General features: G+C 43.6%; 1 protein-coding gene across 4 annotated transcripts in view; it reads left to right on the plus strand.

Annotated features, from left to right (window-relative positions):
- The first annotated feature begins 6,165 nt into the window (after positions 1–6,165).
- The window catches only part of fbxl7 (F-box and leucine-rich repeat protein 7), a 293,470-nt gene continuing 286,041 nt past the window's right edge, over positions 6,166–13,594 (plus strand). The window contains exon 1 of one of the 4 annotated variants that reach the window (XM_078240685.1): positions 6,166–6,213. Coding sequence is in view for 1 of the 4 variants with exons in the window: in XM_078240647.1 (XP_078096773.1) it covers positions 6,922–6,958 (37 nt within the window). In the remaining 3 variants the exon portion in view is untranslated. Of the gene's footprint in view, positions 6,214–6,587; positions 6,959–13,594 lie in introns of those variants that run through there. The other 3 variants (XM_078240677.1, XM_078240667.1, XM_078240647.1) reach the window with 3 other exon arrangements.

Here is a 13,594-nt window from a genome sequence, read left to right on the forward strand (position 1 = left end):
TTTTAAAAATGCTGGAAATACTCAGCAGGTTGGGCAGTATCTGTGGACAGTGAAGCAGAGTTAACTTTTTAGGTTCATGATCTTACATTTCTTACTTCCCTCAGTTCTGATGAAATAGGTTTTCAGAAATTGAATGGGGAAAGGTGAAAATAAGAATAAGAGAGGATAGGGTGGAAAACAGGAGAGATTAAATGGCAAAATAATTGGTGTTGCAAAGCCAAAGGTTTTTAATTTATTTATTGTGTCACAAGTAGGTTTGCATTAACACTGCAATGAAGTTACTGTGAAAATCCGCTAGGGATTCCCAGTGGGCAGCAATGCAGCAAGTAAAGAAGCAAAATATGTTTTTAGATGAGGTTTGGATGGCAGAATGATTAACACTTGCATTTAAAAGCAAAACCAAGAGAAAAACCAGAAAAAGACCAAAACATGCAGAGAGAAAGGAAATAAAATAGGGGCACAGATGACAGTCTGAAGTTGTTGAATGGGGACTGGAAATGTTGCAACAGACCACACAGCAGCCCATAGGTTCTCTGATGTAACACTGGAGGCCTTGGTGCAGGTGAGGGAGATGTCCTCTTTCCACAGGTGCCCAGGAGGCTCTCTAGCTAAACATTATGACCACAATAGGAGCAGAAAGCCAGAAGTCTAACTCTGAGGACCTGGATCTAGTGTTGCAATCTCATAAAAATGATCAAGGTCTGTGAATATATCTTCATATCTTATAGTCTTACAAATGAACCACTACCCCCTCATACTGCTCCATTCAGTGCACAGGAATGTAAGAGCGGGAGTAAGCCATTCAGCCTGTTGAATCGCACTACTCGACAGAGTTTAAGGGGCGACCTGATAGAAGTCGACAAGATTATGAGGGGCATGAACAAAGTGGTTAGTCAGAAGCTTTTTCCCAGGGTGGAAGAGTCAATTACTAGGGGGCATAGGTTTAAGGTGCGAGGAGCAACGTTTAAAGGAGATGAGGCTAGTGTGGTTGGAGTGTGTAAGAACTTTCAAAAGGGGTTTGACAAAATAACACGTAATAGTTTTGTTAACAAAATTAAAACCCGTGGCTTAGAACACTGGCTAAAGGTCAGAAAGCAGCAAGGTGAATGGTTGCCTTATAATAAAACACTATAAAAAATCTTACAGGATCATCAGGAAACGTCTATTACTATTTTGTAGGTGTCTTTTCACCGGATGAGAGGCCCTGATGTTGCACAGGTCACATATTACTAATACAGCCTGTGTGCTAAATTCCTGGTCTCAACCACCTTGATATGGAGATGCCGGCATTGGACTGGGGTAAGCACAGTAAGAAGTCTTACAACACCAGGTTAAAGTCCAACAGGTTTATTCAGCAGCACAAGCTATCGGAGCACTGCCCCTTCATTAGGTGAGTGGGAGTTCTGTTCACAAACAGGGCATATATAGACACAAACTCAATTTACAAGATAATGATTGGAATGAGAGTCTTTACAGGTAATCAGGTCGTAAAGGCATAGACAATGTGAGTGGAGAGAGGGCCAAGCACAAGTTGAAGAGGTGTGTATTGTCTCCAGCCAGGACAGTTAGTGAGATTTTGCAAACCCAGGCAAGTCGTGGGGGTTACAGATAGTGTGACATGAACCCAAGATCCCGGTTGAGGCCGTCCTCATGTGTGCGGAACTTGGCTATCAGTTTCTGCTCAGCGATTCTGCGTTGTCGTATGTCGTGAATGCCGCCTTGGAGAACGCTTACCCGAAGATCAGAGGCTGAATGCCCGTGACTGCTGAAGTATTCCCCGACTGGAAGGGTGCCTGGTGATTGTCGAGCGGTGTTCATTCATCCGTTGTCATAGCGTCTGCATGATCTCCCCAATGTATCATGCCTCGGGACATCCTTTCCTGCAGCGTATCAGGTAGACAACATTGGCCGAGTCGCAAGAGTATGCATCATGTACCTGGTGGATGGTGTTCCCATGTGAGATGATGGCATCCGTATCGATGATCCGGCACGTCTTGCAGAGGTTGCTGTGGCAGGGTTGTGTTGTGTCATGGTCACTGTGTCTCCTGAAGGCTGGATAGTTTGCTGTGGACAACAGTTTGTTTGAGGTTGTGTGGTTGTTTGAAGGCAAGAAGTGGAGGTGTGGGGATGACCTTGGCGAGATGTCGTCTTCATCGATGACATGTTGAAGGCTCCAGAGAAGATGTCGTAGCTTCTCCGCTCCGGGAAAGTACTGGACAACGAAGGGTACTCTGTCCACCGTGTCCCGTGTTTGTCTTCTGAGGAGGTCGGTGTGGTTTTTCGCTGTGGCACGTTGGAACTGTCGATCGATGAGTCGAGCACCATATCCTGTTCTTATGAGGGCATCTTCCAGCATCTGTAGGTGTTTGTTGCGATCCTCCTCATTTGAGCAGATCCTGTGTATACGGAGAGGGCTTGTCCGTAGGGGATGACTTCTTTAACGTGTTTAGGGTGGAAGCTGGAGAAATGGAGCATCATGAGGTTATCCGTGGGTTTGCAGTACAGTGAAGTGCTGAGGTGACCGTCCTTGATGGAGATGTGTGTGTCCAAGAATGCAACCAATTCCGGAGAGTAGTCCATGGTGAGTCTGATGGTCGGATGGAACATGTTGATGTCATCATATAGTTGTTTCAATGATTGTTCGCCATGAGTCCAAAGGAAGAAAAAGCCTTCAACATGTCATCGATGAAGATGAACATCTCGCCAAGGCCATCCCCACACCCCCACATTTTGCCTTCAAACAACCGCACAACCTCAAACAGACCATGTCCGTAGCAAACTACCCAGCCTTCAGGAGAACAGTGACCACGACACCACACAACCCTGCCACAGCAACCTCTGCAAGACGTGCCAGATCATAGACACGGATGCCATCATCTCACGTGAGAACACCATCCACCAGGTACACGGTACATACTCTTGCGACTTGGCCAACGTTGTCTATCTGATACGCTGCAGGAAAGGATGTCCCGAGGCATGATACATTGGGGAGACCATGCAGATGCTCTCCGGAATCGGTTGCATTCTTGGACACACGCATCTCCATCATGGACGGTCACCTCAGCACTTCACTGTACCGCAAGCCCATAGATAACCTCACGATGCTCTATTTCTCCAGCTTCCAACCTAAACATGTTAAAGAAGCCATCCCCTACGGACAAGCCCTCCGTATACACAGGATCTGCTCAGATGAGGAGGATTGCAACAGACACCTAGAGATGCTGGAAGACGCGCTCGTAAGGACAGGATATGACGCTCGACTCATCAATTGACAGTTCCGACGTGCCACAGCGAAAAACCACACCGACCTCCTCAGAAGACAAACACGGGACACGGCGGACAGAGTACCCTTTGTCATCCAGTACTTCCCCGGAGCGGAGAAGCTACGACATCTTCTCCGGAGCCTTCAACATGTCATTGATGAAGACGAACATCTCGCCAAGGCCATCCCCACGCCCCCACTTCTTGCCTTCAAACAACCACACAACCTCAAACAAACTGTTGTCCGCAGCAAACTACCCAGCCTTTAGGAGAACAGTGACCACAACATCACACAACCCTGCCACAGCAACCTCTGAAGACATGCCGGATCATCGACACGGATGCCATCATCTCACGTGAGAACACCATCCACCAAGTACATGGTACATACTCTTGCAACTCGGCCAATGTTGTCTACCTGATACGCTGCAGGATAGGATGTCCCGAGGCATGGTACATTGGAGAGACCATGCAGACGCTACAACAACGGATGAATGAACACCGCTCGACAATCACCAGGCAAGAGTGTTCCCTTCCAGTCGGGGAACACTTCAGCAGTCACGGGCATTCAGCCTCTGATCTTCAGGTAAGCGTTCTCCAAGGCGGCATTCACGACATACGACAACGCAGAATCGCTGGGCAGAAACTGATAGCCAAGTTCCGCACACATGAGGACGGCCTCAACCGGGATCTTGGGTTTATGTCACACTATCTGTAACCCCCACGACTTGCCTGGGTTTGCAAAATCTCACTAACTGTCCTGGCTGGAGACAATACACACCTCTTTAACTTGTGCTTGGCCCTCTCTCCACTCACATTTTCTGTACCTTTAAGACTTGATTACCTGTAAAGACTCGCATTCCAACCATTATCTTGTAAATTGAGTTTGTGTCGATATATGCCCTATTTGTGAACAGAACTCCCACTCACCTGATGAAGGGGCAGTGCTCCGAAAGCTTCTGCTGTTGGGCTTTAACCTGGTGTTGTGAGACTTCTTACTGTGCTCAATCACCTTTCCATGAGTCAAGACCACCAGGATAGAACAGATCTACTAAAATGGTAAATACTTGTAAACAGCATGGTACGATGATGATCCCTGAATTATATATGTAAGAAATTAAGTCAAAGTAAAGATACAGTCAGAAGCAAAGAGATATGAGAAATAAATACTTAAATAAAAGAACAAGCCAAAACGAAGACAGAAAAGCAAGACAAGAAAGAGAAATAAAGAAAGTAAAGCAAAGACAATTGAGGTGTGATGGAATGCATGTGACAAGCTTTCTTGGCTGATCATAAACTCTGGGTCATTGATTAGATCCGTGCCTGAAAGAATCTCAGATAAACCAAGAAGCATGGCAATTTGAGAGAGAAATACGCAAGTTGAGGAACAGTAAACTGACTGTTACACCTCAGAGTCCAACCTTGCATTCAAATGTTTTTCATTTTTTTCTGGCGTTCACTCTGTTACTGATGCCCACATAGTTTAGCAGAACAAATCAACAGGTTAATACAATGTAAATATATATGGCATCTTCTTAATCATGATCTCGGAACACCAAGGTTTTGAGTTCTGCCTAATCAGAGGAACTCTTTTAGTTTTTGTCACAGCAACCAATGGAGATTCGGACAAATGAACAAATTCCCCAGACAATATGCCAACCTATCTAGAATGTTGAGAATGATGGGTCAGATGAGTAGCATGTCAATCTGTATAGAAGTTGCAAAACTGTTATGAGTGACAACTAAATCAAGAGTTTAACAGAGACTGGGTCACCCAAAAGTACCATAAAAGAAACCCAATGATTCCATGGGACACAAATTACCAGTGAATAATTGGCATTGAACTAATCTATTTATAGATTACAGATAAATGTGTGATAGTACATTTTGGTGGAAAGAGTAATCATGAGGTGACTTATGACTTGGATGGTGCAAGTCTATGTGGGATAGAGGAACAAAGGAATTTTGGATTTTTGATACAATCAATCACTAAAATTTAGGTTAGCAAGGCCATAACAAAACAAACCAAACTGCTAGAGTTAGGCGGCATGGTAGCACAGTGATTAGCACTGCTGCTTCACAGCTCCAGGGTCCCGGGTTCGATTCCCGGCTCGGGTCACTGTCTGTGTGGAGTTTGCACATTCTCCTTGTGTCTGCGTGGGTTTCCTCCAGGTGCTCTGGTTTCCTCCCACAGTCCAAAGATGTGTGGGTTAGGTTGATTGGCCAGGTTAAAAATTGCCCCTTAGAGTCCTGGGATGCATAGGTTAGAGGGATTAGCGGGTAAATATGTGGGGGTAGGGCCTGGGTGGGGTTGTGGTTGGTGCAGACTCGATGGGCTGAATGGCCTCCTTCTGCACTGTAGGATTTCTATGAAAAGTAGGGAAATTATTCTAAACCAGACTTGAACTTTAGTTGGACTACTATTTGACTACTGCCTGCAGTATATAGAACTAATATGGAGTGGTGCAGAGAAGACTGACAAGGTTTATATCAGAAATGCAGCAAGAAATTCAGGAAAACATTGACAGGCTGCATCTCTTCCCTCTTGAAAAAAAGGCTGAGGGTCTATTGATAGATGTCATTAAAATTACGAAATAGAATGGATACGGAGAGAGAATATTTCCTCTTGAGGGGAAGAGTATAACTACAGGCCCATCAATGTGAGATAGCCACCAAGGAATCCAGTAGGGAATTAAGACAACTTCTTCACCCAACCAGTGGTAAGTTGCTGCCATGGGGAGTGATTGAAGTAAATATAGATGCACTTAAGGCTAATCTAGATAAATATTTGAGGGAGAAGGGAGAGATGGTTACCACGGTGGGTTTAGGTGAGAATAGATGGGAGGAGGCTCTAGTGTGAGGCTTAAATAAATCATGGACTGGCTGGGCCGAATATTTTTGTGCTGTATATCCATGTCATCCAAACTTTTACTCTATGTCCATAAAGTCAAGGTAAGCTATATATTTGCCCTTCCCTTTGGCACTGCGATTAGTTTTACAACTAACTGGACGCTTTATTGAAGACATTTTACTTTAGACTTGCATTAGAAGTTGCAAATCCTGTTGGATGCAATATTGACCTCACACCCTCTAGTCAGGGTGATGTTAAATAACCATCCCTGGATTATAATTAGGTATATGTTTTTTGTGCACAGATCCTTGAGGGAATCTCCACTTGCATATTTTCCAAGTAAACTATGACAAAAAGTAAGACTTTTGTAAGGACAGTAGAGGAGGTTTTCTTTAAGGGGCGGGAAAGCTGCTGTGTGCGGCGGCTGGCTGGCTAGCCTGGGGGAGGGGGACTGACAGCTGGGCGGTGCCCCAGCTCTCCCCTCCGGGTTGCTGAGTGACGGACGCTCTCTGCTCCAGCTCCGGCCTGGGACGCTGCTGACAGTTCGGGGCGGACGGCGGATCCCAGCGCTGGATCTTTCTCGGTTTTGGTGTTAAAGAGGGTGGACGAACAAGGAGGATATTTTTCATAACCTATCGGGAACAAGAAGGAAACGCCTGTGGATTATAGTTTGAGTTTTTTTTTCTGGAATCTGGAAGCTGTTGGCAGCGAGCTGAACCATTGCTGCTCTGCCGCTTGTTTCCGTTTCTTTCTGTCTGGAATTTGGATGGTTGCGGTGGGCTGGGATGATATAGCATGAAGTCTGGAGGATGGGAGCGAATAATGGTAAACAGTGCGGCAGTGAGGGTGAGTTTCGTGCACTGAAGTTGTACAGAGAGAAAAAAAAAGTTTGAGAAGGACATGACTAACTCCGTGTCCCACCCCCTTGAAAGTCATGATTCCTGACATCCAGTGTCGTGTATTCCTTTAAAATTGACCTCACACCCTCGAGACATGTTAAGTTACTTATTTGAATGTTGGTTAAGACGGCTTTTGGTTACCGCTATTTGCCTTTATTTGATTTCTAAAGTGGTTGCCTGAAGGAAAAGTGACTGAATTGGCATAAAAATAACCAAAACTCAGAGAGAACAGTGAGTGTAAATGCTGGTTTTTGAGGCGGGGGAACTGCACCTCCCAGTTTCTGCACCTCACATTGAAACCCTGTTAACAGGGCGAGGAGGCCTGGTAACTGCTCAGCTGATGTTTACCTGGATTTAATCAAATGTACTGCTCCAATATTTAGTGTAATCCCTCACAGTTTAACAATGAAGATGTGTATCTAAATGTTGTTACTTGAATAATTTAAAAACGAATAATTTCCTAGGAGCAGAACGTTATTGTTTCCGAGATTTAAAGGTCTGATTGAATGTCACTTGCATTTCAGAACTTGGTTGCGTTTCTTAAAATAATTGCTTTGTGCGACCGTTCGTTTTCTCGTATTTCATTTTAATTCTAGTTTTCTATGTACTTCATATAATTGCTCAGTCTTTGTAAGATGAACATTTGTTTCTTTCGGATTTTGAGGTTTCAGTTTGGGGTATGGCACACGTCATGTACAGAATATTCAAGACGTTCAACAGTAAAGCCTTGAATTTTAGAGCAGAAATACAGAGAGAAGGAACTTGTATTGAAATGCCGCATACATCTCTTGGGTCATCTCAAAGAGCATATCAATCCACAAGTGTTTGGGAATCTATGAAGGATTTGTTTCTCTGAAAAGGCCTTGCCTTGAATTTTAGAGCTCACACTGCCCCAACTAAGTCACAAAATTATTTTGGTTGAGAATTAAATAGTATCTGAAGAAGAGAGGCAAGGTTGTCACCAACCACCATTCACAATGGCGCTATTAGTATTTTCAGCAGAAAAGGTCAGTTTGGTTGAGTGACACTCAGTGTACCTAATGTACATAGGTTCCTAGATTTAAAGCTCCACGATAAAAAGTGGAATCAAAGCTGAGCACCTAAACCTTTATGAAACTGTCTTTCAACATGTATCTGATGGATGAACAAGGAAAACTAAGTCCTGGTAGTTCCTGGAGGAAAACATATAATTTACTTCTACCTTAACATGTAACCAAATGAAGAAAATGCAAAGTATGGGGCAGAAAGGGGAGCAATGTAATGGAAGCATTAATTTAGCTGGTCAGATATCAGGTTTTAAGTGTAATTCTGCATAAATTAGAATTAATATAGGAACTTCCAAACAAACTTCCATGTCTGAATTCCCAGCATGCACAACATGCAAGAGCCATGCTGGGAGCACAAATTTGCAATTTGATTTATCAGCTGTAACACAAAAGCTTCTTTTAATAAAAAGGCTGCTATACTGCTATGTCATCTTCAATTTAGTGTTCTTATTCAAATTTCAAATCCATTCCAGTTTCCATAATTCACATTACATGTGAATGGTGGGAGGGGAGGTCCTTAATACAATTACTGTTACTAAGGAGGTGGTGCTTGGTAGACTAATAGGACTGAAGGTAGACAAGTCCCCGGGCCCGGATGGAATGCATCCCAGGGTACTGAAAGAAATGGCTGAGGTAATAGCAGATACGTTAGTAGTAATTTATCAAAATTCGCTGGACTCTGGGGTAGTGCCGGCTGACTGGAAAACAGCTACTGTTACGCCGCTGTTTAAAAAAGGAAGTAGACAAAAGGCGGGAAACTACAGGCCAGTTAGTTTAACGTCCGTAGTTGGGAAGATGCTAGAGTCCATTATTAAAGAGGAAATAACAGAGCACCTGAATAAGAATGGTTCGATCAAGCAGACGCAGCATGGATTCATGAAGGGAAAGTCGTGTTTGACGAATCTACTGGACTTTTATGAAGATGTCACTAGTGCGGTTGACAGAGGGGAACCGGTGGATGTGGTGTTTTTAGATTTCCAGAAGGCGTTCGATAAGGTGCCTCACAAAAGGTTGCTGCAGAAGATTGGGGTACACGGAGTTAGGGGTAAGGTGTTGGCGTAAGGATTGGGGATTGGCTATCTAACAGGAAGCAGAGAGTTGGGATAAATGGGTGCTTTTCTGGTTGGCAGTTGGTGACCAGTGGCGTGCCGCAGGGATCGGTGCTGGGGCCTCAATTGTTTACCATTTACATAGATGATCTGGAGGAGGGGACTGAATGTAGGGTATTCAAGTTTGCTGATGACACGAAGGTGAGTGGGAAAGCGAATTGCGTGGAGGACGCGGAAAGTCTGCAGAGAGATTTGGATAGGCTGAGCGAGTGGGCGAGGATCTGGCAGATGGAATATAACGTTAGCAAATGTGAGGTTATCCACTTTGGAAGAAATAATAGTAAATTGGAATATTATTTAAATGGAGAAAAATTACATCGTGCGACTGTGCAGAGGGACCTGGGGGTCCTTGTGCACGAATCACAAAAAGTCAGTCTGCAGGTGCAGCAGGTGATCAAGAAGGCGAATGGAATGTTGGCCTTTATCGCGAGGAGGATAGAATATAAAAGCAGGGAGGTCTTGCTGCAACTGTACAAGGCACTGGTGAGGCCGCAACTGGAGTACTGCGTGCAGTTTTGGTCCCCTTATTTGCTAAAGGATATATTGGCCTTGGAGGGAGTGCAGAGAAGGTTCACCAGGTTGATACCGGAGATGAGGGGTGTAGCTTATGAGGAGAGATTAAACAGATTGGGTCTGTACTCGTTGGAGTTTAGAAGGATGAGGGGGTGATCTTATAGAGACATATAAGATAATGAAGGGGCTGGATAGGGTAGAGGTGGAGAGATTCTTTCCACTTAGAAGGGAAACCAGAACTAGAGGGCACAGCCTCAAAATAAGGGGGGGCCGGTTCCGAACAGAATTGAGGGGGAACAACTTCTCTCAGAGAGTAGTGAATCTCTGGAATTCTCTGCCCATTGAAGTGGTGGAGGCTTCCTCGTTGAATATGTTTAAATCACGGGTAGATAGATTTCTGATCGATAAGGGAATTAGGGGATATGGGGAGCAGGCGGGTAAGTGGAACTGATTCGCTTCAGATCAGCCATGATCTTGTTGAATGGCGGGGCAGGCTCGAAGGGCCAGATGGCCTACTCCTGCTCCTATTTCTTATATTCTTATGTTGTGTTGTGCAGAAATAGAGAGAGAAGGAACTTGTATTAAAATGCCGCATACATCTCTTGGGTCATCTCAAAGGGCATATCAATCCACAAGTGTTTGGGAATCTATGAAGGATTTGTTTCTCTGAAAAGGCCTTGCCTATCATCAGATTGTGTTTACACCACCAATACCTTGGGTATTTTCTTTTTGTTTTGGTGCAGTTGTTTTTACTTGTAACTAAATTTAATTGTCAGTTTTAGCCAGAATGGAACAATATGATAACATGATATTTACTATCTGTTGGAGTGGGCAAGAGAGTCTATTAGGCATTCCATATTATTTCTGATGTATGTTATAAAAGGAAGGTATGTGTTAGACTTGAGGTAGGCTCTCCCATTCTGGCATACGTAATAATGATGTGGAGATGCCGGCGTTGGACTGGGGTAAACACAGTAAGAAGTCTCACAACACCAGGTTAAAGTCCAACAGGTTTATTTGGTAGCAAAAGCCACTAGCTTTCGGAGCGCTGCTCCTTCGTCAGGTAAGTGGGAGCTCTGTTCACAAACAGGGCATATAAAGAACAAACTTAATTTACAAAATAATGGTTGGAATGCGAGTCTTTACAAGTAATCAAGTCTTAAAGGTACAGACACATTGTCTGTACCTTTAAGACTTGATTACCTGTAAAGCAGTGGTTCCCAAAGGGTGTGGCGTGCCACACTGGTGGGGCAAGAGAGGATGGCAAGTGTGGCGGGAGGATTCAAGGACAATCAAAGAAACATTTAAACATGGATTAGATATTTTTCCAAAGTGATTGTTTTATACTTTCTGGATCTCCCATGATCATATTATAAAGTAGTTGTGTTCTAGGTTATGAATCAAGCACTGCTAGAAGTTGTTCTTTTTTTGTTTTTGAATGTATTTCTTATAAAAAATTCGGTGTGGCGCGAGCAAATTTTTATTCCAAAAGTGCGGCCCAGTGAAAAAAGTTTGGGAACCACTGCTGTAAAGACTCGCATTCCAACCATTATTTTGTAAATTGAGTTTGTGTCTTTATATGCCCTGTTTGTGAACAGAACTCCCACTTATCTGACGAAGGAGCAGCGCTCCGAAAGCTAGTGGCTTTTGCTACCAAATAAACCTGTTGAACTTTAATCTAGTGTTGTGAGACTTCTTAATACGTAATAATGTCAGATTCAGATCATAGAGTTTAATTATGGAAACTGCATTTTTGCAGTAAATGAACGAAATGTCAGACAAAAACCTAAATGATCAGAAGGTCTCTGATAATATTGGAATTGCTAGATGACAAAAGACTGATGCAATTAATTTACCTTGTACCATTCTGATAATTGTATGATACAAAATATTAACTTGTTGCCAAATCATTGAATCATTATTTCCAGATTCCCCACACAAACTATCCTGTAAATATTTCCAGATATCCCAGCAAATATTTCCGGATACCTTCCTGACAATCTAGTTGCATAACAAATGAGTGCCATTGGGTGGGAGTGACAAGACTTGAAACACTTTTTTTAACTTATTGATTTGTTCTTCGGGGAGCTAAACAGAAGGAATCTTTGTTCACTACCTGATTTATCTCGTGTCCTGCTGCCCCTCTCTCAGGCATGTTGAAAGACAATTTGTAAGATGAGACTTGCTTTCCTGCGCATATATAGAAGTTTAAAATATTTCAGTGTAAAATACTTCCATTTAATGGGACATGAGGGTATGAATCAAGACAATATTTTAAAACATTTAAATAACTCAAAATTGCAGTGAGCAAGTTGGTAACTAGTATTCATGATGCAAACTGACTTAATGCATTTATTTGACCGGGGCGGGGGGGGGTTTGACCTTGGGTTACAAGAACACACAAATGTTTTGCAATGGAAGTTTGAAGCACATTATTAGGGGAAACTGCCATGGGTATCTCTTCCTGAATTTGAAAATTATTTTCCTGACCCCTTTGTCCCAGGGTTGGAAAAAAGCTGAAGTACATAGCACCACTCCTGGGTGTAGGCAGGAGCAATTTCCTGTCCTGGCCAATGATATGGCTCAAGGTACTCCTGGCATAAATCCAGCATCTGGCAATAGCAAATACTGGTGAATAGGGCAGGAAGTTTAAAATATTAGGTCTCTGAGATCAGGGCCTTCTGGTTGTTGCTGGAGATCAGCTAACACAGGGAATCGATGACTTCTGCAGACCTCTGATTGTTCTGGGAACAAGTCACAATGCTGTGCTTTATTGTGTGGCCACGGCAGTAATATCTTCAGCAAGTGTTCCTCCAGCAAAATGAGATAAGAGGCTGGAAATATCCCCTCCCACTTCATAGCAAGACCTAGTAGCAACATAAGGTCAGGATGTTAGGGAACTTGGGGAAATAAATAGTGGTGTCTTGAGGAGTGTACATACAACAGAAGGATGTGCGGGAAATCTTAAAGCGCATCAAGGTAGATAAATCCCCGGATCCTGATGGTGTATCCCAGGACACTGTGGGAGGCTAGAGAGGAAATTGCGGGTCCCGAGCAGAGATATTTGATTCATCGATAGTCACAGGTGAGATGCCTGAAGATTGGAGGGTGGCAAATGTGCCTTTGTTTAAGAAGGGTTACAGGGAAAAGCTTGGGAACTACAGGTCAGTGAGCCTCACATCTGTAGTGGGTAAATTGTGGGAAAGCATTTTGAGAGACAGGATTTACAGGCATTTAGAGATGCAAGGACTGATTAGGGACAGTCAGCATGGCTTTGTGAGTAGAAAATCATGTCTCACAAATTTGATTGAGTTTTTTGAAGGGGTAACCAAGAAGGTAAATGAGGGCAGTGCAGTTGGTGTTGTCTACATGGACTTTAGCAAGGCCTTTGATATGGTAGATTGTTGTATAAGGTTAAATCTCAAGAGAGACAGGGTGAGGTAGCCAAATGGCTGGATGACAGAAAACAAAGGATGGTTGTAGAGGGTTGTTTTTCAAACTGGAGGCCTGTGACCAGTGGTGTGCCTCAGGGATCGGTGCTGGGTCCACTGTTATTTGTCATTTAGATTAATGATTTGGATAAGAATTTAGTAGGTATGGTTAGTAATTTTGCAGATGACACCACGATTGGTGGCATAGTGGACAGTGAAAAAGGTTATCGAGGATTGCAGTGGGATCTTGATCTTGATCAATTGGGCCAGTGGCAGATGGAGTTTAATTTAGATAAATGCGAGGTGATGCATTTTGGTTGATCGAACCAGGGCAGGATTGACTCAGTTAATGGGAGGGCATTTGGGGAGAGTTACAGAACAAAGAGATCTAGGGGTACAGGTTCATAGCTCCATGAAAGTGGAGTCACAGGTGGACAGCGTGATGAAGAAGGCATTTGGCATGTTTGATTTCATTGGTCAGAAC

This window comes from Mustelus asterias, chromosome 2 (genome assembly GCF_964213995.1).
Source record: "Mustelus asterias chromosome 2, sMusAst1.hap1.1, whole genome shotgun sequence".
Lineage (NCBI taxonomy): Eukaryota > Metazoa > Chordata > Chondrichthyes > Carcharhiniformes > Triakidae > Mustelus > Mustelus asterias.